Raw genomic sequence first — 26,752 nt, forward strand, 5'->3', positions numbered from 1 at the left:
GGTTCATAGAACCTTCGAAACATTATATCAATGCTTCAGAAAAACATAGATGACAAAGAAGTGTGAAATCTTTCAATAGTCTCGGCTTATAATGACTTAATTGAAACATGCCGCGACATAATAACCGTAAAATGTGAATGCATCGCTTACCATCGACCTCCTTCCTTTCTCATAAAATTACATCCAGTAACGGCCAATTAAACATAACTGCGACCAAATGTATCGAACACGAAACGTATTCAAATCACACACTCGAACGTAAAAAAAAAAACAATCGGACATGACGTCACTCGGAGGAAACGCACCGTGTCTTAAAGTGGAAGTCGTCATTCCCATACCGAGGTTACAGAAATACCATGACCAGGGTAAGATCCCTCATTGCATACAAAAAATATGAAAAAGCGGGTCACGCTGAGTGGCCGTTCTAAAAACAGCTGTTGTCGTTTCGAGTGCGTTGTCCCGACGGTTGCCTATCTTTTATTTTACACGCATTTAATGATACTTCTGTTCGAACAATCCCAGGGATGGAATTACAAACAAATTAAGTATGTCTTTGTTGTTTAACTAAGTGGGATATAGCGTTATGAATTACTAGCTGCGCTTCGGGGTTTCACCCGCGTGGCTCCGATCCTGTTGGTCTTAGTGCAATGATATATTATAGCCTATAACCTTCCTCGATAAATGAGCTATCTAACACCAGGGCCAGGACCAGTAGTTCCTGAGATTAAAGCGTTCAAACAAACTCTTCAGCTTTATAATTTTAGTATAGACTATAGATATAGATATTATAGCACTTTCATGAGCACTTTCAAAATATAAGGAGACGTTTAGCTTACGCGATGAAAGTCCTCTGATTCTTAATAACTCAGCCCCCGGAATCACAGACACAATAGAAAATCTATTGTGTCGTGGACCGATCGGGCCGCTGCAGCTGGGGGCTCAATGGGTTAAAAATTAGAAGAAATAATTCCATAATAGAATCCTGTTAAATATGAAGGGGAAACGTGGAACATCATAGATTTAGCTATTTATAATGTATTGTACAGCTAAACATCATTTAGTGGCTTAAAAAATTCGATTGTTTTTCATAACAATTGAATGATTTAACGGAGTATTTGCAAAGTTACTTTAATGCCTTAATGGTAATTGCAATAGCGGTACACTCTTTGTCCTGTTTAAAAAATCAGCGAAGCGAGGTGCGTCCAGTGTATTTTACTATTTTATATGAATTGATTATTATCTGCTATTTTAAGCATACAGTGCATGTATTATCATTCAAATATCCTCGCAATTACCGGCTAGACAATGCCATGTTTAATCTGTGATGATAATTATTCTACATACATAGTACATACTATATAGCTACAGTACATAATGTTTTACACACATCTAACTATACGAGGACACCCTCAAGACCTCATCAGTGGCTCCTATTTAATTTTGTTATTTTCTTAACACAGGCCTTTTAATACTTACTCTAAAAAATGAATTATACGTCACAAGCTTTCCGCCCGCGGCTTCGCCCACTTTGTCTAAAACCTAATAAATTATGTATCTAGGCATACTAAAACCTTCCTCTAGATCTAATATACATCATAAAAAAAATACGCATCAAAATCCGTTGCGTAGATTTAAAGATTTTTACATATATATCGGTAACCATGGCAACCGTGTATTTGTCTAACAATTTACCAACTCAGAAGCGCTGCAGGCGCGTCCGAGGCAAGTGCAATTAGCATAAAGTCGAAGTGACTCACTGAACATCCGTCCATAGGAAATCGATTGTGATTCACTTGTGTACTAACTTGCTGTTTTGCATCCGCAAATTACGACTCATTTCTATAATTTACCTATAATTTTATGTGCTTATTTTTATTTGCGTTGCACTAACTAGTAAAACTAGCTTTTTATGACAAATGGACACAGCTAAGCTTTAGGAAAAATAATTCGGAATATATACTGTTAACTGTCATACTTTACGAAAATAAATAATAGTTGCACTAACTATGTAGTCTTTTATAAACAGTTTTCTGGGTGCTGCATTGCTACTTGCAGTACTTTTAAGTTTAATCGTTTAAAGCGCGATACATCTTTCTTGTAGGAATTTACATTGCATATTTTATCTGCTTCATATTATTTTAAATGTCTATGCATGGTCTATGTTATGTCAAATTATCCCAATGGAAAATTTTATCAAAATCGGCTCAGCTGTTTTGCTGTGAAAATGAAACATACAATTTGTGACAAGAATATTAATAGCAACAAATATGTATTAAATGTGATACCTAACTAACAGAACATTTAAGTTCCATGCTTATTTCTATAAAAGGTTAATTATTTTTAACTACATATGGCAACACAAAGCCACATTTCTATTCTTCCACAGACCATAAAAAAACAGACAGCATACGTTCACAGATTAATAAAATAATTATTACTAAAATGGAATACAAAGTTGGCCTATCATTTACTTCCTTCACTATACGCCAATTGTATTCCTTTTATGTTGAGTGACAGACAACTTCCCAAACACTTATGGCTGTATGCAAAACATTTCCTTGAGGTAATTATAATCTTAAATTAGATTGCTTAGAAATATTATGTGTTATTAATGTCAATTAGAAATATTGTCACGTTTATCTGTTCCTTAATTTTTTTTCATGGTAAGTACATAAATTAATGTTCATTTTGGTTCAACAACCACAATTTTAGCATCAAGAAGATGTAGAAAATATTGTAGAAGCTTTATTATAAGCTGACTGTAATAAAAACTATGAGCTGTTGATTTTCATGTATATTTTAAAGGATCTTAAAAAGCACTGTGTAAACTGTCTTTAAAGGCGCAACGCCTCCGATGGCTCGGTCACGTTTTAAGAATGGGGGATGATCGGGCCGTGAAAAAGGCATATCTGGGCATTCCAACTGGCCGACGCCCCGTGGGCCGTCCCAGATATCGATGGAGCGACGCAACAGCAGCCGATCTACGCAATCTGGAGGCCGTCAATTGGCAAGAAACTGCGCGCGATCGAGGAAAGTGGCGTGAACTCGTGTCGGAAGCCAAGACTCTGTTTGGGTCGCAGAGCTAGTTAAGTAAGTAAGTAAGTAAACTGTCTTTACAAGACTACAATATCATGGGGAAGGACAATAGGCACTTTAGCTAGGTGCAGGCTAGAATATCAAATAGATAGTGAATTGAAGATAGAGCACATGAGATGAACCAGGCCACTACACTTTTAGTAAAGGCAATTTTTTTAACATTTTATCAAACTTTTTTAACAAAAACCGGCCAAGTGCGAGTCGGGCTCGCGCACAAAGGGTTCCGTAGCAGCAAATATAATAAACTTATATCATCGCGGATTTTTAAAGGTGTACAATACTGTAGTATATTTTTTGATCTATCTTATAAGGTTCAGCCATCGTTTTCAGTGTAAGCACAATAACTTAACCAAAATTACAGTTAAATCAACCTATCTCAAAAACTATAAGAGATACTTTGATCAAACCAAAAATCGTTGAAAGAGTTAATTAGCATGCATCACCTCTATTTTTTTTAGAATTTTATACCCCGTAGTTATAAAAATAGAGGGGGGGGGGACATACTTTTTACGACTTTGAGAGCTGATATCTCAAAAACCGTTCACTTTAAGAAAAATGTTTTTTAGAAAACTTTATATCATTTTAAAAGACCTTTCCATTGATACCCCACACGGGTATGTACATCGAAAAAAAAAATTTCATCCCTCAGTTACATGTATGGGGGGCCCCACCCCCAATTCTTTTTTTTACTATTTAGTGTCATATTTTTGTAGCGGTTCATACAACACATATTCCCATCAAATTTCATCACTGTAGTACTTATAGTTTCCGAGTAAATCGGCTGTGACAGACGGACAGACGGACAGACGGACAGACGGACATGACGAAACTATAAGGGTTCCGTTTTTGCCATTTTGGCTACGGAACCCTAAAAAGGATCGAAAAAGTTAAACACAAAATGTGTTCAAATATAAACAAAACACAGTCAGAATCATAAAGCACAGTATAAACAGAAACATTTGCTTCTTTCAGTTAGTTGACCGTTTAACACAGTAATGGTAGAGGGACTTTCTATGATATTGTTTTGAATTCAAATAATTCCTTTGTGTTGGTTTGTCTATTTATCACGGAAGGCTATAAGCTACACAACATCACACTACTACAAATAGGAGTGTACCATGCAGCAATGAAAAATATTGCAAAATATACTTTCCAAACCATACACAGTTGCATCGCTCAACGTGTTTACATAAAACAAATTAGCTCAATTATAATAATTAATTTAGCCTCAATGGGGGTCAGCGCTTCGCAACGACGGAAGCTGCCGGCGGATGTCCGCCGATACGCCGCTCTTACCGCGTCTAGTTGTAACTTGGCTAACGCATAGCTAGCTGACCAGTGACCATATTGTTATGTAGCCTTGGTCTAGATGTGCATTTAATAAAATCTATTTGATTGCTTGCTGTTAAATAGTTTACGAAATATCTATGGAAAGTATAGTAATTTCTTATGTATAGTTGTAAAGAAGATTCACTAGTTATTAGAAATTTTTATTAAAAAAGTTCAATTTGTACCATAAATTGAGAACTCTTTCATTTTTAAAGGTGTTCGTTAAAAATAATGTAAACATTTAGAGGCTTTAGCTAAGTACATTGCAATTCTTATAGTTTTATGTTCGCATTTGTAGAAAAAAATTATAATGCCGCATTTTCCAGACCGTCTTCAGTAGTTGGGCAGAATTCAGAAATGAAATTAAATAGGTAAGTGCTTAGAGAAAAAAGCAAAAAATAATTATTCAAAGAAGAATTATACTGTATATTCATCAGCTTACTTAAGTACAAATAATTGGATTCTTATTATTCTCTGAGCATAGGTACATTGTAGTAAATAATACAAAAGTATTAATCTCCAGTCTGACAATATAGTCACACATTTCATTAAGGGCCGATTTTTCAATGCTTGGATAAAACTTATTCGTCGAATAATGTATAAAACTACCATTTTAAAAACGTATTCTAATTGCCCGTATTTGACAGTTTACGTGACATTTTAATTTTATCGTGTAAAACTTTATTGGACGGATAAATTTTATCCAAGCATTGAAAAATCGGCCCTAAGTTTGTTAAGTACCGCATATTATTTTATGCTATTATTAATCTGAACAAACCTAAAGGAAGATTCTAATGCAGTTTTTTTTTACTAAATACTTTTTTTTACTAATATTATCAAAATTGATTTCTATAAGTAACAAGCAAGTGCTTTTGAGTTATTCTAATTGAAAAATACTAAATAGCCTCAAACTGTACAAACAAACTGTACAAATTTAATTGTTATAAAGTGTGAATAAAGTAACAAATATTTAATACACATTTAATTTATGTCACTATAAAAATTAAAACTTTTTACTCGATAAAAAAAATAACTATGAAATTTACATAAAAAAGAATTTGAATTAAATAAAGAAAATAGGTACTTACTACTTATGTATTAATTTGTGATCGAATCTTTTTAAAATCTTATATCATAGTTGTAGTTACTTATGTAAATTAAGTGAGTTTGTCTAAAATAAAAAATAATAATTAAAACATCTTACTTAGTTCCTGAGACTCGACGCAGTCCTTTGTCAAAGCTAATAAAATTAAACACACAAGAAAGCATCGCACACAAACACTAAAACACACAAACATTTTGCCACTAATCGTTACTTTCGACATGTTAAGATTGTGGTTGATATTTAAACACTATACATTTTTACAAAGAAACTAACTTATCTCGTTTCTATTCTATTTACTTATTTTATAGCAACAACAGTCAACACATCCCACAAACAGCCGACCACAAACGAACTGCCAGTTGCCAGTTGCCACTTGCCAGTTGCCACTGCCTGTTAAAGGCCCTACTCACGGTTCAACACAACCAACAATCTGCTGAAACAATTTGTTGCAGTCGCGATTGAGCGTTCTCTACTCACGATTCATCCAACCCTCAATCTGATGACCAGTGTTGCCAACTCAGTGGAATTTCCACTAGATCTGGGTGGTTTAGCTCCCCCATTTAGCGGACAAATATTGGTTTTAGTGGCTGGTGGATTTTCCTAGTTGTTTAGATGAGTTCAATTAGTGGTAAGGTACGACATTCAACCACTAGGAAGATTTATTTTGTGTCATGTTGGTTCAACGAACATTCGGGAATTCTCCGTTGTTTGTCTATTTCTTGAATATTTTTGATTATAAACTTTATTACTATTGATATAAAGTATGATTTGATGATTCAAAAGGTTATATGTTTATTCTGTATTTGTGTACAAAAACAATAATTGTCAGTACCTACGTATTGGCAACGCTTTACGCTGCGGCCGCGGCGGGTAGCTTCTAGCTTGACGTATTTTAATTAATTTTGTGAAGTAATATGGTTTTACATTAAATATGCCCAAACCACAATACACACCAAAATTTCTATCACAGAAATTTATTCTTCACATAGGTACTGAAACTCTAGAAGAAGCAGATTTTTCTAGATGATCTTTAAATGTAACAAAAATAAAAATAATTGGTTGCCTGTAAAGTCGGTATACGGGCGAAAGTTTTACGTGACAACGACTTTTTATGTCTGTCTCTCTCGCTCTTAGGCGGGCTAACCATGCCCGCGTGCCTCTTTCGGTGACTCATCGTAACGTTACCGAGCGTTACACTTTTTCATAAGTGACTCCCAGCCGCAACCTAATTTAAGACGTTGTCACGTCAATTACTTACTTCAAAATTGTTGTTATTTACAAATAACTCGCAAAAAATTAACCAACGGGCACTCAATATTTACATGTCTCTGGATATTTTTTAGTGTTTTTTCTGGTGGTTTTAAAGACCGATTACTTTAGTGGATTTCTGGTGGGCCACGAGGCTCCAATATGTGGGTTCGGAAAAAAAAGTTGGCATCACTGCTGATGACACAATTTCATTCCGCGATTGCTTGCCACAACGTGTGCACGTAACGTTGATGCCTGGCCTGATGCTAAACCTCAACGCAATAATACGCATTATTAATGGATATACAATTTATGAAATATAAGATAATTATCTTTGTAAAGCTTGTATTTTTTCCAATTTTAATGATAGATTTCAAGGGCTATAAAGTATAAACGGCTATAAAATATAAACATCTTCCTCAAATATGTAAAAATGTCTTTCCCGCGTTTATCTCAAAACCGCCATTTTGCGATTAACGCGGCTGCGCGATTGAGCCTAGATTGCACGGTTCCCAACTTAGGGGTTTTCCCCCCAGATTTAGGGGGTAAATAAGTGAGATAGGAAATTTTTAGGGGTCTGAAATTTTTAGGGGTATTTTTAGGGATTTTTTTTTGACTGTTTAATATTTTTAAATTGATAATTACATAACTAGTTTTAATATTTATTTCTTGACCTAGCGACTCATAGCGACATCCAGTACGTAATTAAATAAAATTTTGCAAAGCATCATGATGGTCCGATTTACATTAAATCGAAATGGTGGATCTTATACAACATATTTTAAACCATCCAATAAAATGTTAAATTTATGCAACATGTATGATTTCAAAAACGCTGAATCTTCAGATGAAGACGAAATATTTTATGTATTAAATAACTTGTAATAAAAAGACTTTTGAAACATATTACAGCATATTATTTCTAAATCATCATGAATTTATATTTGTATGTTTTTTTAGGGGGACAACTGAATAATTTAGGCGTTTTTAGGGGTTTTTGACACAAACTTTAGGGATAAATATTTTTGAGAGTTGGTAACACTGCGAGATTGGAGCAATCACAATACTCACGTTTCAACACGCACACAATCTGCTGAGACAATTTGTCGGGTTGCTTCCGCGCCGATCCAATACACAACATGTTGGGTTACGCCCCCAACGTGCCCTCAACTATACTATTCACGACACAATCTGTCAGCTCACTGCAGATTGTGTCAGCAGATTGTTACTGAAATTGAATCGTGAGTAGGCTACTTTACTGTTTGACAGCTTTGACTGTTGAGTGTTGACAGTAGGTCAGTGTTCACTGTTCAGTGTTGCCGTCAGAGCCACAGACTGTAGATACTTTATTAATTATTCTGTGCATAGATCTGTGCTGTGCACAGATTCTGTGCCACCCACAGTGCCACCGATTATAATAACAGTGAATTTTTAAATCTAATTTAACTTGCTTGCTCTTCCGACCGATGAAGACGTGTTGTGTGATTAATCAAACAAATCATACAAACATTACAATTTTAACATAATATAGAATCCAACATTTAAAATGTAATTTATTCTTTTTTCTTTATACATGGCGCAAACAGGAGGGCGCGTTGATTACAGAAATTTACACTTAAATATTTATTTTAAGATAATGCATAGCTTCTATCGCGGGCCTTGAGTGCGGAGACCGAATCCAGAAATTGCGTAACGAAAAACCTCACGCTCTCCACTCCGACAGGCATGGAGGTGTGGCTTGAAGGCATGCTATGCAATAGCTTTACCGCGCGTAGACAGAGAAACTTCTCTGTCTACGTTACCGCGGCAGGTAAGGCGGCAGGACAGCTTCCCCGAGTGCCACACGTATTTTTTTTTAATCAATAATAAATTTATTACTGATATATTGGAATTATTTTATGTTATTCATACCCTTTTTAAGTGATTTTTAAGTATGATAATTAATAATAATTTTTTTAAGTAGAATTTATTTCTTGTATTTTTTGCCCTAGCAACATCTTATCTGTCTATATTACTTGCTCTGTGTCTGTGGCAAGTTGGCAACCTGTGGTGGCAACTTAAAGGCCCTACTCACGGTTCAACACAACCCACAATCTGCTGACACAATTTGTTGAAGTCGCGATTGAGCGTTCTCTACTCACGATTCATCCAACCCTCAATCTGCTGATACAATTTCATTCCGCGATTGCTTGCCACAACGTGTGCACGTCACGTTGATGCCTGGCCTGATGCTAAACCTCAACGCAATAATACGCATTATTAATGGATATACTAATTTATGAAATATAAGATAATTATCTTTGTAAAGCTTGTATTTTTTCCAATTTTATTGATAGATTTCAAGGGCTATAAAGTATAAACGGCTATAAAATATAAACATCTTCCTCAAATATGTAAAAATGTCTTTCCCGCGTTTATCTCAAAACCGCCATTTTGCGATTACTGCGCAGCGCGATTGAGCCGAGATTGGGGCAATCACAATACTCACGTTTCAACACTTATACTACGGCCACACTACCGTGATATGCCAATAATTATTGCCACAACTTTAACAACACCTAGGTGTAACCACGACTTATGGCCATAATTCTACAATGCCAATCAATATGACAAATGGCGGTAGGCAATAGCTCTGGCGGCGGTATTCTTTCGCACATCAAAGAAGATTACCGCCGTAATTATTGCGTATGCGGCCACACTACCGTTTGTCCAGTGTGCAATATGAGCTCACCGGCGACGCACGTATCGACCGAAATGGAGTGGTCAAATGAAAAAGCGCTCGATGGCGCAAATTTTGGGAATTCTTGGAATTCTTCTCTTTGGGATCTTGGGGATACCCAACAGAAGAACTATAAACATCGCAGTGTACACAATGATGCGTGGCGTCGGATCAAACAAAATTTATCATTTCCAAGTACAATAGATGATTTGAAAAAGAAAAAATCCTTTTTAAAAAGAAAGAATCCTTGATGAATTATTACAGAAACCATATTATATATTAATTATTAACTAATATTTTTTTTGCTGCGGTAAATGCCAATAATTACCGACATATCTAGGTAAACTGTAGTGTAACCACACCAGTTCATGCAGTAATTTAGACGGTAATTTAATGCCATAATTATTGCGGTAACAGCCCGGTAGACGGTAAGGTAGTGTGGCCGTAGCAGCACACAATCTGCTGAGACAATTTGTCGGGTTGCTTCCGCGCCGATCCAATACGCAACATGTTGGGTTACGCCCCCAACGTGCCCTCAACTATACTATGAATCACGACACAATCTGTCAGCTCACTGCAGATTGTGTCAGCAGATTGTTACTGAAATTGAATCGTGAGTAGGCCCTTATAGGTACCTATCTTTTTCACAATTGTTTTTTCTTGCCGCCAAAACTTGTACCTATCCGTTTCTTTACGTTTACTGACTTTTGATTCACACTGAAATCTGAATTTTGAAGAACTTCTTTTTTGATTCCAAAATGTCGTCGAAAACATATTGGAAAATGGAAATGTTATTTTCAATGCGAGACGAATGGTAAATAACAAGAAATTATAATTCATATTATAGTAGTTACCTAGTCGAATAATTACCTACATAATTTCTAGGTTCAATATGATCCAATATTCGTGTATATGGTGTGATATATTCTTATATTTCAGGTGTTTTGCATCGTTTTCCTAATCCGGTTCACAACGAAGATAGATTTAATTCGTGGATTATGGTTTTAGACTCCTTTATAAGAAAACGAGACGCTCAATATATTGATATTATGTACATCACAGAGCAAGTAATATAGGATGTACATAATATTATGACAACTTGAGAGTTGAGACTTTGTGACAACCATTTGAATTTTGTTATCGTACAGCCAGCAAAAACCTTACCGGAATGCAATTCCTACTCTAAATATTGGTAAGGTCTTATTAATTGAAGTATATATTATAACTAGCTGTGCCACGCGGTTTTACCCGCATTACTCAGCTCCTATTGGTCTTAGCGTGATCATATATAATTATATAGCCTTCCTCGATAGGGCTATCTAACATCGAAAGAATTTTTCAAAGCAAACAAAAATAATGAATTTTTAATCCCAAAACCCCAATTCCCACGTTTGCTTGGCTTGGGATTCGAACCCACAAGACAGTAAGTTACCAGATGTTCTAGTAAAGTACATACCTATGCAAAATTAATTTGTATGTATGTATACATAATTGCTAAAAATCCCAATGCTGATGATACTCATTGACTGAATATTTTACTTTCACTTTGGGAATTTTATTTTCAAATATAATATCTTAAGTACAAAATTAATTTTATATTCTTGTAAATAATACATTATGTTTATTCGCAGGGCACAACATCTTACCGACCGAGTGTCAAGACATCTCAAAATTTCTTTTATTGTTCTATAACTTATTTGATTCCTTTAATGGATATACATACTCCGGAACTCCAAAAGAATAAGCAGGCACCCCTGAAACACAATTCCCCTTACTTAGCTTACTGGAAAGAAGTTCTAGTAACTAATTTTTGTACTTGTTCATTACATGTACATGTATCATGAATTCATTGGATAATTTAGTTTTAATGAAAGTAGGTAGTATTGTTATTATATTATACGGAGATAATTTTAATTAAAAAAACATAACATTGATATACCTAGGATTTAAAAAAATGTTAAAAATTAGTAGTGAGACAAAATGTAAATTTATGCTGTGTAGGTAAATACTTGTGTTACCATATTTGCCTGGTTTGACACCAAATCAATGTAGATTTATCTATAATGTTAACTTAAAATTGTATAACTTAACAAATCATCATAGTGATGCATTTATATATTTTGACTTAAATTCCTGTATAAATTCTTTTTGTTTCACAAAGAATACAGTGTATCTGCCATTTAGATATAAGAGAGGATATGCTATGTTAATAGCATAATATACAATTATTAACCAGTCTGGTACATGTTCGGTAGACCCTGGATCTACCCACTATAATTTTATATAGTAGTAATTATATACACCAACCTAGGTTAAGTATTGACAGAAAATTTAGCCCTTAGCACAGAATACATAATAGTAGCTAAACGCTACAGAACGGACACTCTCCGCCTCCCGCCAAAATTAAACACTTACCTCACCCCGCACGATCAGACATTAGACAACATTAATCATTAATCAAATTGACTTAAAGCAATTTTATTATTTTGGATTTGTGATTATCGTTTTTCGTAGAAAATGGTTAGATATTGTGCTGTTTACGGATGTATTTCATCAGAAAAACGCGAATTTTTTTTTACGCTAGTCACAAATGTGCCAACCATAAAGAGTTTACACACACATTTGCAGTCTCTACAGTGTGACTGTCAAAACTATAATTTTGTATGGAGTGTCCGGGGTGTGCCCTTAGCTAGATTTAAACTAGTATATAAGACAGCAGCCTTTTTCCATTGTACATCAAAATATTCAAGGCTTGGCTAGCAAATTATTAGAAATAGAATTATTCTTAAATCATAATAGTATTAAAATTTTATGTGTTACAGAACATTGGCTTAAACCATTGAGTTAATATGTACACCATACTAAAGAGGACATTGGTACTACACTATTTGTAACACGAGTTAGAGCCAAGCATCTCAAACTCATTTAGTCTGTTCTCCCCGCTTGCCGCCTCAACATGTGCTATTGCTAAAATACAGCAAGAAAAGAATAGACCGAAAAAGGTTAAATCATGAAAGAAGAAAATCAATTACCCTCGTACCTACCAATTTTTTTTGTTACATTGATTGGTTTTAATTTATAATTAATAATTGGCAGAATAGATATTCTACTCTACTTTGAAGATACAAAGTGTCGCCTCTGTAGCGGTGAGTCGGTGACATCGCTTATCTGTGGGGCATTTCACGCGAAGCGGACACAAACTTCGGGGTCAGGTTTCCGATTTCGGTTACATTTTAGTATGTTACACCTGTATATATATCCTCGGTATGTATACGAAATATTTTTGCATTTAGAAGCTTAGTTTTCAAAATACAGGCCTTTGAAGATGTCAGCAAGCGCGAGGCATGTGTTTTTTTTTTATGTTTATGTCGGCAAACGAGCTTGCGCGTCAACGTTCAAAAAGCGATGATTGGCGCCGCCCATGAACAACCACAGACTCTGGAGTATTGTGGTTGCGTTGCCGGCCTTTGAGGGAGGAGTACGCTTCTTAAAGTGTTCTAAATTATAGTCCTGGGGAAATGCCGAATTTGGAAGGTAGCTGAGACTCTGGTAGGAATGCCCTGAAAGCATGGAGATATGACGAAGGGTGTTTTCTTTGTGGTTAACGCACAAACTTGTGTCTTTTTAGGGTTAAACTCAACGAAGTTGGCTTTTCCCCAATCCGAGATCTTCTCGAGAGAGTTCTCAATTTGAGACACTAGTTCGTTCCGGTGCTCAATAGTGGTATCCCGAGACATATTGCATCGGCCGGTATAAAGCGCGTCAACAGTACTGTCGTCTGCATAGCAATGAATGCCACTGGTTAGTAGCATGTCATTGATATGCAGAAGAAACAGAGTTGGGGAAAGAACGCAGCCTTGAGGGACCCCAGCATTCACAGGCTTAGACTCGGAGCACGAACCGTCGACAACGACTTTAATGCTCCGCTCTGTGAGAAAACTGGTGACCCACTGACACAATTTCTCGGGAACCCCGTACGATGGAAGCTTTGAAAGGAGTGCCTTGTGCCAAACCCGATCAAAGGCTTTCGCTATGTCCAAACTTACCGCTAAAGCTTCACCCTTGCTTTCAATAGCGGTCGCCCATTTGTGTGTCAAGAGTGCTAGAAGATCACCAGCTGAGCGACCTTTACGGAAACCGTACTGGCAATCGCTAATCAGCTGGTGCTCCTCTAGGAACTCAAGAAGTTGGCGATTAATAATGGATTCCATTATTTTTGAAAGCAAGGAAGTGATGTGTGACTTTGAATGTAATTATCAGTTCAAGAAAAGGATTTTTTTAATAAATTGATAACTGAATAATAATCCCCATTAAAAAACCTTTTTATTATCATATTTTGAATTTCGAATTTATTTTTAAATTCCTAAGAAAAATTAAAAAATATTTAAGGATATTTAAAAAAAAATCCTTTTCTTGAACTGATAATTACATTCAAAGTCACGCATGCCTCGCGCTTGCTGACATCTTCAAAGGCCTGTATTTTGAAAACTAAGCTTCTAAATGCAAAAATATTTCGTATACATACTGAGGATGTACATATACAGGTGTACCTAACATACTAAAATATAACCGAAATCGGAAACCTGACCCCGTAATCTGTGTTCGCTTCGCGTGAAATGCCCCCTATGACTCATTAGCCGCGCCCTTGGCCGCGCCACGCGCCCCAAACAACAGCCGCGCCGCGCTTGAGACAGATTTTGTTCGATGTGTCCTCTCTATACGTAGTAAATAGTAATAATACTTCGATGGATCAAAAATTGTCAGTTGTTAATAAATATTGATAATTATTATTATAAATTAAAAAGTTTGCTTTAGTTATATTTTGTTTGTGTCCGCTTTATTTAATAAGTGTACTTGTATAGTATTTAAGAATATAATAATAAAATTTTAGTAAACAAATGTGTATTTTATTTTACAACGAATTATTTAAAATTGCTCGCTTGCTGCTTGAAATGAATTCGCGCCACAGTAGTACAATATACAGTACTCCAAAAGTGATAATGCGCATAGAATTCTTCATCACAGTTCGGTAACTGTCATATTCCCAGAGCGTCCGAAGACAATATGTATATAGAGTGGTTAAATGCATTTTCTTCATGCATAATTTAGTAAAATTTGTTTAGGCAAAATACATTTTGGAAATACGACAATTAGCGAAGATTTGCATGCGCATTATTAATTTTGGAGTACTGTACATTATCGTAATATTGTGCTGGCGCTCAGTAACGGCCGGTACTACCTATATTAATTATTCCCCTGTGGCATGTCTGTGGCCGGTACGCGTTGAGCGGGAGTAACGCTCTTAAACTTACTTTAGCTATTGCATAGTGCATACCTTTTATCTCAGACTTTGAGCGCGGCGACCGAATTCCGAAACGAAAAAACCTAACACCCCCCACTCCAACCGGCACAGCGATGCGATGCTATGCAATAGCTTTACCGCGGCAGTCGTCAAGTGCCACACGTATTTTTTATCTATTATATAAAGCTGAAGAGCTGACAAGCTGAAGAACCTCGCACATTATTAGTGGAAAAGCACCCTAATAGTAAAGTTTATCAAAAATATATCTAATTATAATGTAATCAATGTACAATGTTCTCAAACTTTATGATTCTATTAACGCCATCTGTTGTCAATTGCGTCTGAAATACTTCAGCGTGTGTGAGGCTTTGTAGCTTTATCTTGTAAAACTAGTGGTGGATTCAAGAATGGTTTAGATATAATATGTCAATAATTGTCATCATCCATTTGATTTCCTCATTCATGTTTAACCAATCTAGTTAGATTTAAGAATTTCAGGTGTACAAAAAAAAGACAAAACATATTTGTAAAGTATTTATTTCAGTATTTGTTCTTACACAATCCACATCTTCCCTCGTATATAAAATATCTATATACATAAATAGCTTCCTATAATATTACATAGTATCTATTGAAATTACCTTGGCGATTTATGGGCCCAAACACACAGTTACATTAGTACAACTTAAAATGCCTTAAAAATATCTCAAACAATCGTTTAGGTACCGACCCTTATATACAATTGACATTGTAACCCAATATCACCAAAGCTTTTTATAACAAAAATGGTTTCGTTTAGAAATAAACAACACCCCCAGAGTAGTCTAACGCAGTATGTGAAAATATATCAAACAATTACGTAGTTTCATGAATGATATTTAAGAAATCAATACTTCAAAAAAAACTGTTAAAAATATAATTAATATATTTTCTTAGTATCATTCAAGAAAAAATCAGTTTGTTGAAAGGTCTTGCCAGTCTTAAAAATGTGATAGGAACAAAAAATATTGATTATGAACTGAAAACTCGTCGTCTTATTTGCACAAAACAATACATATTTAAAATAAAGAAGACAATATTATATTGAACCTTTTCGTGTTTATGTAATAGAGCAAAATAAGACGACTGTCCGCCACCACACAAAATATGAAAAGAAGACAATATAATAAAATATTTATCTTCCGAGCACACGTGTCAAAAGTGAAACTTCTTTGGCAAGATTCAAAGATACCAAAATCGTGGCCTTACTCCATGATGTGACGGTATTGCCATGACGCAACTTTGAAGTTTTACTCTAAACGTGCCTAAAGAAGTTTCACTTTTTCTTACTGTTGATTTATACATATTATGTACTTTCGATTTCAAAGAAAACCAATGCGAGAATAAATGTTATCATTTATTATTAAATCGCCATTGTCTATTACTTAATACTATCTCCTTCTTGTCTATGGCCTTTTCCGAAGTTACTATCTGTCATTTTGACATAAAATAAGATTTTTCATCTGTGACAATTCAGCTGTGACAAACATATTATGAAGGAATTAACGCGAGCATTAGTAAATCGATATTTTCAAATAAAATACACATTTAGTTTACTCACAGCCATCATATACAATGGTACAAAATTAAGCATGCAATTATAACAACACAATTTTATTGTCTTAGTTCCCATAGTAAAAAAATAACTCAAAATGCGTGGCAATATTAAAATTATATATTTTCTTTCGTTGTACAATCATTGTCTCCTTTTTATTAGATTTATAGTCTAAGATCCGGCTGCAGGATTAGTGCGCTCATCGGTTTTTTGCTGAAAACCGAATTTTTATGTATATTTATAATTAGGAGAATATATATCGACTAGGTTGCCAGTCAAAATTTGGCCGCAAGCATGTTTAATTAAAATTTTTCTAATCGATTTTTGGGAAAAAAATTCGTTCACTTGTTTTTTTGAATAAAATGTAGTCTACATCACGGCAAATGATATAAAGATTCAAAAAAATCACGGTTGCCGCTTTTCACCTGGCCGCAACATCTTGGCAGCCTGGTGCAGACAGGTATGATTTCGATTCATTTTTACGTTCATAACGTACATTTATGAATCATATATCAAATTAAAGCTATTTTTTTTCTATTTATTATCATATATGGTTGCCTAATTAAATCCGGCCGCAAATAAGGGTTGCCGGCTGTTAAAAATTATAAATATTTACGCCTATTAGTACACCGACGCATTCTTTTTATGTATATTTATAATTAGGAGAATATGTATCGACTAGGTTGCCAGTCAAAATTTGGCCGCAAGCATGTTTAATTAAAATTTTTCTAATCGATTTTTGGGAAAAAAATTCGTTCACTTGTTTTTTGAATAAAATGTAGTCTACATCACGGCAAATGATATAAAGATTCTAAAAAATCACGGTTGCCGCTTTTCACCTGGCCGCAACATCTTGGCAGCCTGGTGCAAACAGGTATAATTTCGATTCATTTTTACGTTCATAACGTACATTTATGAATCATATATCAAATTAAAGCTAATTTTTTTCTATTTATTATCATATATGGTTGCCTAATTAAATCCGGCCGCAAATAAGGGTTGCCGGCTGTTAAAGATGTTGAATATTTAAGGTTGAGTGAAAGAAAATATGTCGTCCTTTTCAAAATGACAAATTTAAAAAGTAATATTGATTTAATATAATTAACAGCCGATCCTCTCTTTTTCTCGTTGTTTCGCTGCCGCACGCGAATGCGTCGGTGTACTAATAGGCGTAAATATTTATAATTTTTAACAGCCGGCAACCCTTATTTGCGGCCGGATTTAATTAGGCAACCATATATGATAATAAATAGAAAAAAATTAGCTTTAATTTGATATATGATTCATAAATGTACGTTATGAACGTAAAAATGAATCGAAATCATACCTGTTTGTACCAGGTTGCCAAGATGTTGCGGCCAGGTGAAAAGCGGCAACCGTGATTTTTTTGAATCTTTATATCATTTGCCGTGATGTAGACTACATTTTATTCAAAAAACAAGTGAACGAATTTTTTTCCCAAAAATCGATTAGAAAAATTTTAATTAAACATGCTTGCGGCCAAATTTTGACTGGCAACCTAGTCGATATATATTCTCCTAATTATAAATATACATAAAAATTCGGTTTTCAGCAAAAAACCGATGAACGCACTAATCCTGCAGCCGGATCTCGTACTATTATTAATAGCACATTAAACTGTAACACTACAAAAATTAAATTTCTAGTTTATACAGCTAATAATAATTTTTATAACAGCGCCATCTATGTTCAAATTTGTACACAATTGTACTTTTTCATTAGAACATTTTTGGACTTACCACAAAACAATTTAAACACAGTTTAAACCAGGGATCTGTCAGTTTAATAGTTGTCTATGTGAAATACGACAAAACCAGATTAAGGAGGAACCGCGCTTAAAGTTAAACCCTGTCTAAATTTTTTGTAGACAGTTTAATTTGTTATAGCAACCACAAGTTTAATATATCTAATAGTTAATTTTTGAACGGTATAGAACTTAAACCTAGTACCAATAAACATAGTTTAAAATATTTAAAATATCGACTATACGCAGACCTCTATTTCAGATTTATCTACTTCAGCATAGCTCTGTCCCTTTCGCACATTCCTTCACAGCCAGATAGCATCAAAATGATATAGTTTATTTATTTTACTCAGATAACCATATAACCGTAACTATAGTAACAAAAAATACAGTGAAATAGCTACACACGTTATAAGTTTGACAAGCATGCATGACCGATTATTTGGTATTAAAATCGGTTTAAGTTTTATTGTACATAATATTATCTAAAACTTATATACTCTTATAATTATGAGTTATCTGTTTTCCAGACTAAAAATAATAAAAAAACAACAGAATATTCAGGGATACTACCTAAACTACTGTTCATTCATACTTGTCAAGCTTACAATTCTAGTGCAGCCTTTAAAGATAAAAAAAGTAGCTACTCCAAGGTAAATATCAATAAACACACATACAACTATCATCAACTTCTTTCTCACGAACCAGCCGCTCAAAAAAACATTCTCTTTTTTTTTCACCACAAACATATTTGACAAATTATTTTTGTATCGTCAATGTATGGGAAAAAGGACAAATTGTACGTATTTTTGTGTAAAAAAAAGTTTTATTTTAATAACAGAACCTCTTCCAAATAGTATGAAAGATTTAAACACTAGCTAACATTATTTTTGGTCTCTATAAACCGATTTTTTAAACGACACTCAATTTTAAGTGTAACTTATAATTCACTTGAACTTTAATTTTGTATGACATTCTTTTATTATACTAGAAACAATTAGACTCACAATCTATTAAAAGGTGGTCAAAAAATGAGAGTTGTATAAAACATTCATTGAAATTAGCACCTTATTTCGACGCAGTAATGTTCAAAGTCTATTGTATACACTCTTTATAAAACCATGCCTAACGCACACGTAAGCATAGTTTTCCTTCAGACAATTTTGAGCATTATTGTAAGTTAAGTTGTTTCTTGTACTTTTACCAAAATTACTAAAAAAAAATACAGTCACTATACTTCTACACTTAAACTAAAGTGCCGTTAAAATAAGGTTTTTAATAGTAACAATCACTTCACACTACAGTACTATATTTCACTTTTTCTCCAATAGAGGCGAGTCCATATTGAACATATGTATGTTATTGCACACTTCTTGTAAACGTTGCTCGTCGTCGTAGGGCGGCACTAGTGTTATTTTCCTAATTTTGTTGTCGGTGTGCATGTCTATCACTCCCCATTGGCGGAGCAACCGGAGGCAGTTGCGTATCGCGTCTGTTGATACCGCTTCGCCTGTAAATTAATTTTTAATGAAATGAAAAAATATATTTTGCCATTTTTTGGTAAATTTGAAACGGTATTGATGATAAAAATCGTTTAACGGAAATTTTAATCTTCATAATATGTATCTTACAATAATACAGTAAAGCATACGGTACTTTTAAGGGCTTTTTTTCTCCATTACTTGAGTACGAAGTTCAAATACGACTTATTTAACACCCATATTTAACTCAAAGAAAATCTGTTTAACAAAATATCATCCGTAATTTTCACTACTTTTTCCCAAATTCCCGCTAAGAAAATTAATATTTATTTATATATTATTTACCGTATAACATTCTATTCTGTGTGAATTCTTCGGTGAGCCGGTCCAATGTGTTAGTTACTATTTCCTTTTGCGATGCGGTTTTTAGACATTTGCAGGTCGCTGAATACGCTTCCATCAACGGCCTGAGTGTTAGCAGTAATCTACGTCTGGAAAAAAATAAAAAATTAATATTTTTAGTTTATGTTAAGTAGAAGTTCGAAGCAAAATACAACTGCAGACGAAAAATATATTGCTCAGTATGAATATAACAAATTAAATCGTGACAAACAAACAATCGAATCTACATATGTGAAATAGGCTTTATGTATGTATCATTAATTGCTATATCTCGGTCGTGCTTCAAGTAAATTAAATCTATACTAATATTATAAAGCTGAAGAGTTTCTTTATTTTAAAGCGAAAATCTCAGCGTCGATTTGATAAATTCTTTCGGTGTTAGATAGCCCATTTATTGAGGAAGGCCATATGTATCATTACGCTAAGACCAACATGAGCAGAGCCACGCGGATGAAACCGCGAAGCGCAGCTAGTAAATAATATGTAGGGCCATGTCGTCACAAATAATTAAAATTAAAATGTGTGTACACACTTTAAAAAGAACATAGAGCTTAAAATCCGGCTCGAAGGACCACTATTCCTACATTTAGTGGTCCTTCGAGCTGGATCTTAGCATAAGGAATTTAATTATCATCTTTATTATAGGTTTTTTTTTAATTACCTCTCAGCAATGGCCTCCGGTTTCTTATTAATCCTATACTTCATATTCCTAGTGGGGTCTGGTTGTTCTTCTTCGTCGTCTTCTAAACTCTTCGCGAAACGCTGTGACCACCTTTGCTCCTCTAATACGTTTTGATTCTGTGTAACACAAAAATTAGTGTGTTAAATATAGACACTAATATTTTGGGAAACAAAGTGGTTGTAATAGCGACCTAAGTACACATTAATTATATGGTATTATTATTATTTTATTTTTTTATACATACCTCGTACTTATTTGTAATGTGAACTGTTGTGTGTTATGGTCATTATGGTCATACATTTGCATATACTTGTTGCACAGTCGCACAGAAAACTGCACAGATACATCTACACAATTGCGCACGATGTTCTGGTATAGGATGAAGTCGTACAGGATGAACTCATACAGAATGAATTCGTTCACAATGTCTCGCACAGAATCTCTCGTTCAGGATGAACTCGTACGGGATTAATCGTACGGGACTAATTCGTACGGAACTCACTCATACAGGATTAATTCGTACGGGGCTAATTCGTACGGGATTATTTCGTACGGGATTAACTCGTACAGGATTAATTCGTACGGGACTGATTCATGCGGGATTAACATGTACAGTATTAATTCGTACGGGATTCACACGTACGGGACTAATTCGTACGGGATTGATACGTACGGGATTATCTCGTACGGGACGAATTCATACGGTATTGATTCGTACGGGACTATCCCGTACAGGATGGGCTCGTACAGGATGAACTCGTACGGGACTATCTCGTACGGGATTATTGATTCGTACGGGATTATTTCGTACGGGATTAACTCGTACAGGATTAATTCGTACGGGACTGATTCATGCGGGATTAACATGTACAGTATTAATTCGTACGGGATTAACACGTACGGGACTAATTCGTACCGGATTGATACGTACGGGATTATCTCGTACGGGACGAATTCATACGGTATTGATTCGTACGGGATTATTTCGTACGGGATTAACTCGTACAGGATTAATTCGTACGGGACTGATTCATGCGGGATTAACATGTACAGTATTAATTCGTACGGGATTAACACGTACGGGACCTATTCGTACGGGATTGATTCGTACGGGACTATCTCGTACGGCATTAATTCGTACGGGATTAACACGTACGGGACTAATTCGTACGGGATTGATACGTACGGAGTGAACTCGTACAGGATGAGCTCGTACAGGATGTCTCGCACAGTCACACACACACCTGCACGGGCTGCAGCAGGTCGGTGCGCGCGATGTCGTCCAGCAGCCGCTCGCTGTGCCGCTGGCAGGGCGCGCACAGGATGAACTCGTGCCCGAGCACGCCGCACAGCTGCAGTGCTCGCTCCATCAGCTCGCTGTGCCGCACTAGCTCTTGGTCCGCGCCCGGCTCGCACAGGATGCTCTCTAGTGCCGTCGCTGTAATGTACATACAAAAAAATTACATAAAATTTAAATTGGCAAACTGATAAACTTACAACTCGATAGCCACACATACAAAAGAATAACGCTGTAGGAAGATACAGGGTGTTTGATAAACTAGGCAGTCATGAAACTGATTCACATTGCATTTGATCCCCACAATGCTACAAACGCAATCAAAAGCAATTTAAAAATCGAACAAACGAATATACTACGGACAAAACTGGCCGCTTACTTCTTAACTTCACAATAAAAAAAGAAACATAAAAAAGACAAACTGGCCACTAACACTTGACAGCTTCATAAAAAAAGAAACATAAACTGGCCACCTACGAAAAAAAGACGACAAATTCAAATATCGAACACATCCACTCACCAACAATAGCGGGCGCCGCGTAGTGCGCGACCACAGAATTCGCGTAGTAGCTCAGTTCGAGCGCGGCCGCCACGCCGGGCTGTACTCTCACACGACCGTTCCAGCGACGCACTACGCCACGCCCGAGCATGTCCAGCTGGAATGTGAAAATGTTCATTAATCATTTAGTTAGATTAATATTACTGAACATTTTTTTTTTTTTTGTAAAATTAAGCATTTCAGGGCCGATTTTTCAATCCTTGGTTAATACTTATTCGTCGAATAATGTACTACCACTACTAAACTACCACTAAACTACCACTTCAAAAATGTATTCTTTGCCCGTCTTTGACAGTTTACGGGTGACATTTTAATATTATCGTGTAATACTTTATTGGGCGGATAAGTTTTAGCCATGGATTGAAAAATCGGCCCTTAAATACATATAAGCCTCGTAGTATTGTTAAATGTTTGTTGATTGATAGTTGATGAACAATATTACAGGAAAGATTGTTTAAATGTTATCAATTCTGCAGCAGATGTGCCAAGTGCCTGAAACTTCTAAAATATTGTTTCGGAGATGCTGGCGTATCCGCTGATTCAACTTTGTTGCTAATGAATACGCCTATACTCCGTATTCCTTGTAAACTGTAATGTTAGTTGTAGTATAATAGTGATGTAGTATAAATGTATAATTTTTTCTATTCTTTATAAATTTTTATTTATACACGGCGCACTAGTGGTCCGCCCCGGCTTCGCCCGTGGAACATATTTCGCAATAAAAGGTAGCCTATGTCCTTTCTCGAGTATCAAAATATCTCCATACCAAATTTCATTCAAATTGGTTCAGTGATTGAGTAACAGACAGACAGACAGAGTTACTTTTGCATTTATAATATTAGTAGTCAGTAGTTTAGGCGTGATTGAGTAACAGACAGACAGACAGAGTTACTTTCGCATTTATAATATTAGTAGTCAGTAGTTTAGGCGTGATTGAGTAACAGACAGAAAGACAGCAGTTACTTTCGTATTTATAATATTAGTATGGATTTGAATGTCATAAAACCAAAAATATCAATTTCAAGTGATGTAGTAGTTTTTATTCTCTCCTTCCCCTTAAATATCCTTCTAGCCCACTATATATTTTACATTTATTTAGCGTTGCTACAAACCTCGTAAGGTTTCGCATCGCAAAACTGTGTTTAAAATAAATGTGAAATTTTATTTTTCTAATTAAAAAAGAAAAAAAAAAACAAATAATTAGGTACATAAAAATTGGATCTGATGAGCTCGTTTCACAAAACCAAAAGAAATACACGCACCGCATGTCGCAGCACGGCGGGCGCGCGGCCCGCGTACCCCAGGTCCCGGCCGTCGGCCGCCAGCCGCTGCGCGCGCAGCTCCACGCCGCGCTCCAGCTGGCGCAGCGAGCAGCCCGCGCGCTGCTCCGCCAGCAGCACGTACGCCACCACGTTGGTGCACATTAGCGCCGTCGATTGAGACGCGTCTGTTATATATAAAAAGAGTGTGTGCACTTATGTATGTCGTGGGCATATCGTAGATTTGCAAAAATAAAATGTTCATGAAATGACCAATTTAGTTTGGCCAGCCCCCCTAGCCAAGTGGTTTTCTGTTAGCGTAGCGTTCAATAAAATAGACTACGAATGTATGAGATTGACGTAAGCTGTAGATACGTTTATCTACAGCTTACGTCAATCTCATACATTCGTAGTCTATTCTATTGAACGCTGCGCTAACAGAAAGCCACTTGGCTAGGGGGGCAGATCGTTAAATCGTCAACGTTCCACGATTTGGTCATTTCACGAAATGCCACCATTTTTGTTTCTTTTTTAAAAAGCGATTCGCTTCTGGCATTGTTTATTAAAGTCTAACCTAACTAATGTGGATGACCAAATCGTGAAACGTTGACGATTTAACGATCTGATCAAACTATGTTGGCCATTTCATGAAATGAGCAAATCTACGATATGGCCACGACATGTACACGCGTTAGAAGTTATACTTCTTTGGCGTATGGAAAAACATACTAGAATATACAACTTGAACATAATTATCAATTTTCATACCACCTAGAACTAACTTCATGCTGTTAAATTTAGGTGTCGGTGTGCGCGCGCATCGTAAAAATTCACTCTCATCATTTTTCTCCATCGCGCCAAAAGAAGTATAACTTCAATAAATATTTTGAGGACAATTTTCACACACGGCACGATCTGATCCCATACAAGGCTTTCGCTTGTGTTATGAAAACCAGTTGGCCGAAAAACATCCTTCCTAGTTAATATTATAAATGCGAAAGTTTGTATGGATGTATGGATGTTTGTTACTCTTTCACATAAAAACTACTGAACCGATTACAATGAAATTTAGCACACATATAGAGGGTAACTTGAATTAACAAATAGGATAGTTTTTATCCCGGAAATCCCACGGGAACGGGAACTATGCGGGTTTTCCTTTGCAAACGCGGGCGAAGCCGCGGGCGGAAATCTAGTACATATATAATTTAAAAAAAAACGACGTGTGGCACTCGGGGACTGCCGCGGTAAAGCTATTGCATGCTATGCCTTCAAGCCACACCTCCGCCCGTCGGAGTGGGGAGCGTGAGGTTTTTTCGTTACGGAATTTCTCGATTCGGTCCCCGCGCTCAAGGCCCGCGATAGAAGCTATGCAATAGCTTAATAAATATTTTTAAAACAATTTTCACACACGGCACGATCTGATCACATTCTAAGCTTTCGCTTGTGATATGGAAACCACACTGCCGATAAACATACACATATAATTTTAAATAAATACTTATATATAGATAATTAACACCCAGACACTGAGCAAATATCTATGATCATCACACAAATATTTGCCCCGGGTGGGAATCGAACCCACGACCTCTGGCTTGGAAGATAGGGCCACTACCAACAAATAGTCAACAGGTCATTCAAATTGGTAAAAAAATCACTTAAGAGGTGTCAAGGGACACCCGAAAAGACACGCAGCACGGCAAACGAAGATATCGCGTTACGAAAGGGGGTTAGACGGAATTAAGGGTCAGCTCACACCGAGACGCGACGTGACACAATCTATACATACCATAAACAAGATGGCGTCCAATAGCTTCGACCATCATTTTATGGTCTGCGCTAACATCCGCTCCATAGAAACTACTGTGACTATGGTTGTACATGATGCGTCTGTCCAGGTCTTCGTTTTGGTCATCGCTGGGAGGGGATAATGGCCTTTCTAGGGGTGCCTTGAGGTGAATGTACCGTTGGAATGATGTTACTAGTTCCTGGAAATGGAAATATATATTTATCACTACATATACAGGGTGTTTTGGTTGTAATAAAAACTTAGATGATGGATTCATAGGTCACCGAAGGAATATGCAATTAAATGGTCTTCAATACAGATTTCAAGATTCATCTTTTTTAAACTTTTTACTAACTTTTCAAATAGTGTTTCTTAAATAATAAAGGGCTGATTGAAATGCAACCTTATGTTCTAATAAAAATAAAGTTCAAAATTAGCTTCACTCGAAACCTATTTATTCATGAGCTCGAAAATCACCTTCAAAGAAATCACCGGATTGAAAATAAAAATACATCCTTATGGTACTATAATTAGAATTCAAAGTTCACTTAACTTTGACGATAAAGTTAAAAATCCTTAACACTTCGACATTTATCTACACTCACCTTCAAAGAGATCGGCTGATTGAAATCCACCCTTATACTCCCGTGATTAGTGTTCAAAGTCCTCCAAATGCCCCGTAGTGCCGACCAGAATGTCTCCATTTGCTTCGGCATTCCCAATTGTTCCCTCACAAAGTTACCGTCTACCAGTTTATCGTAGTTTAACGTGACTGGCACTAAAAGTGCGTCGTCTATTGTACCGTCTAGATATGCCTCTAATATTACTGATAGGATACCCGCTGAAAAAAAAAAAATTGGTTGCCTGTAAAGTCGGTATAAGGTTGAAAGTTTTACGTGACAACGACTTTTTATGTCTGTCTCTCTCGCTCTTAGGCGGGCTAACCATGCCCGAGTGGAAGGGACGCGTGCCTCTCACTCGCTCTCATTGTGAGCGCATAACGTGAGCGAAGCGTAACGCAGTTTCTTGAAGTGTCACCCGGCAAACCAATTTATAAGACGTTGTCACGTCAAAAATGTTTATTTATTGTACGAGAACACGAAAATATGTTAGGCGTGTGTG

General features: G+C 36.0%; 2 protein-coding genes across 4 annotated transcripts in view; both read right to left on the reverse strand.

Moving 5' to 3' along the window:
• Nucleotides 1–5,890, reverse strand: part of LOC123702720 (disintegrin and metalloproteinase domain-containing protein 12) — a 68,913-nt gene extending 63,023 nt beyond the window's left edge. The window contains exon 1 of the mRNA XM_045650505.1: nt 5,630–5,890. Coding sequence (XP_045506461.1) covers nt 5,630–5,750 — 121 coding nt within the window. The 5' untranslated portion in view covers nt 5,751–5,890. The remainder of the gene's footprint in view (nt 1–5,629) is intronic.
• A 12,128-nt stretch (nt 5,891–18,018) lies between these two features.
• LOC123702721 (glycerol-3-phosphate acyltransferase 1, mitochondrial) overlaps nt 18,019–26,752 on the reverse strand; it is a 69,859-nt gene continuing 61,125 nt past the window's right edge. For all 3 annotated transcript variants that reach the window (XM_045650508.1, XM_045650507.1, XM_045650506.1), the window contains 8 exons: nt 26,236–26,471; nt 25,631–25,829; nt 23,842–24,026; nt 22,541–22,676; nt 21,968–22,161; nt 20,703–20,839; nt 19,985–20,130; nt 18,019–19,668 (listed from right to left, as the gene is read on the reverse strand). In XM_045650508.1, coding sequence (XP_045506464.1) covers nt 19,472–19,668; nt 19,985–20,130; nt 20,703–20,839; nt 21,968–22,161; nt 22,541–22,676; nt 23,842–24,026; nt 25,631–25,829; nt 26,236–26,471 — 1,430 coding nt within the window. In that variant the 3' untranslated portion in view covers nt 18,019–19,471. The remainder of the gene's footprint in view (nt 19,669–19,984; nt 20,131–20,702; nt 20,840–21,967; nt 22,162–22,540; nt 22,677–23,841; nt 24,027–25,630; nt 25,830–26,235; nt 26,472–26,752) is intronic.

The sequence above is a fragment of the Colias croceus genome, chromosome 24, assembly GCF_905220415.1.
Source record: "Colias croceus chromosome 24, ilColCroc2.1".
Classification (NCBI taxonomy): domain Eukaryota; kingdom Metazoa; phylum Arthropoda; class Insecta; order Lepidoptera; family Pieridae; genus Colias; species Colias croceus.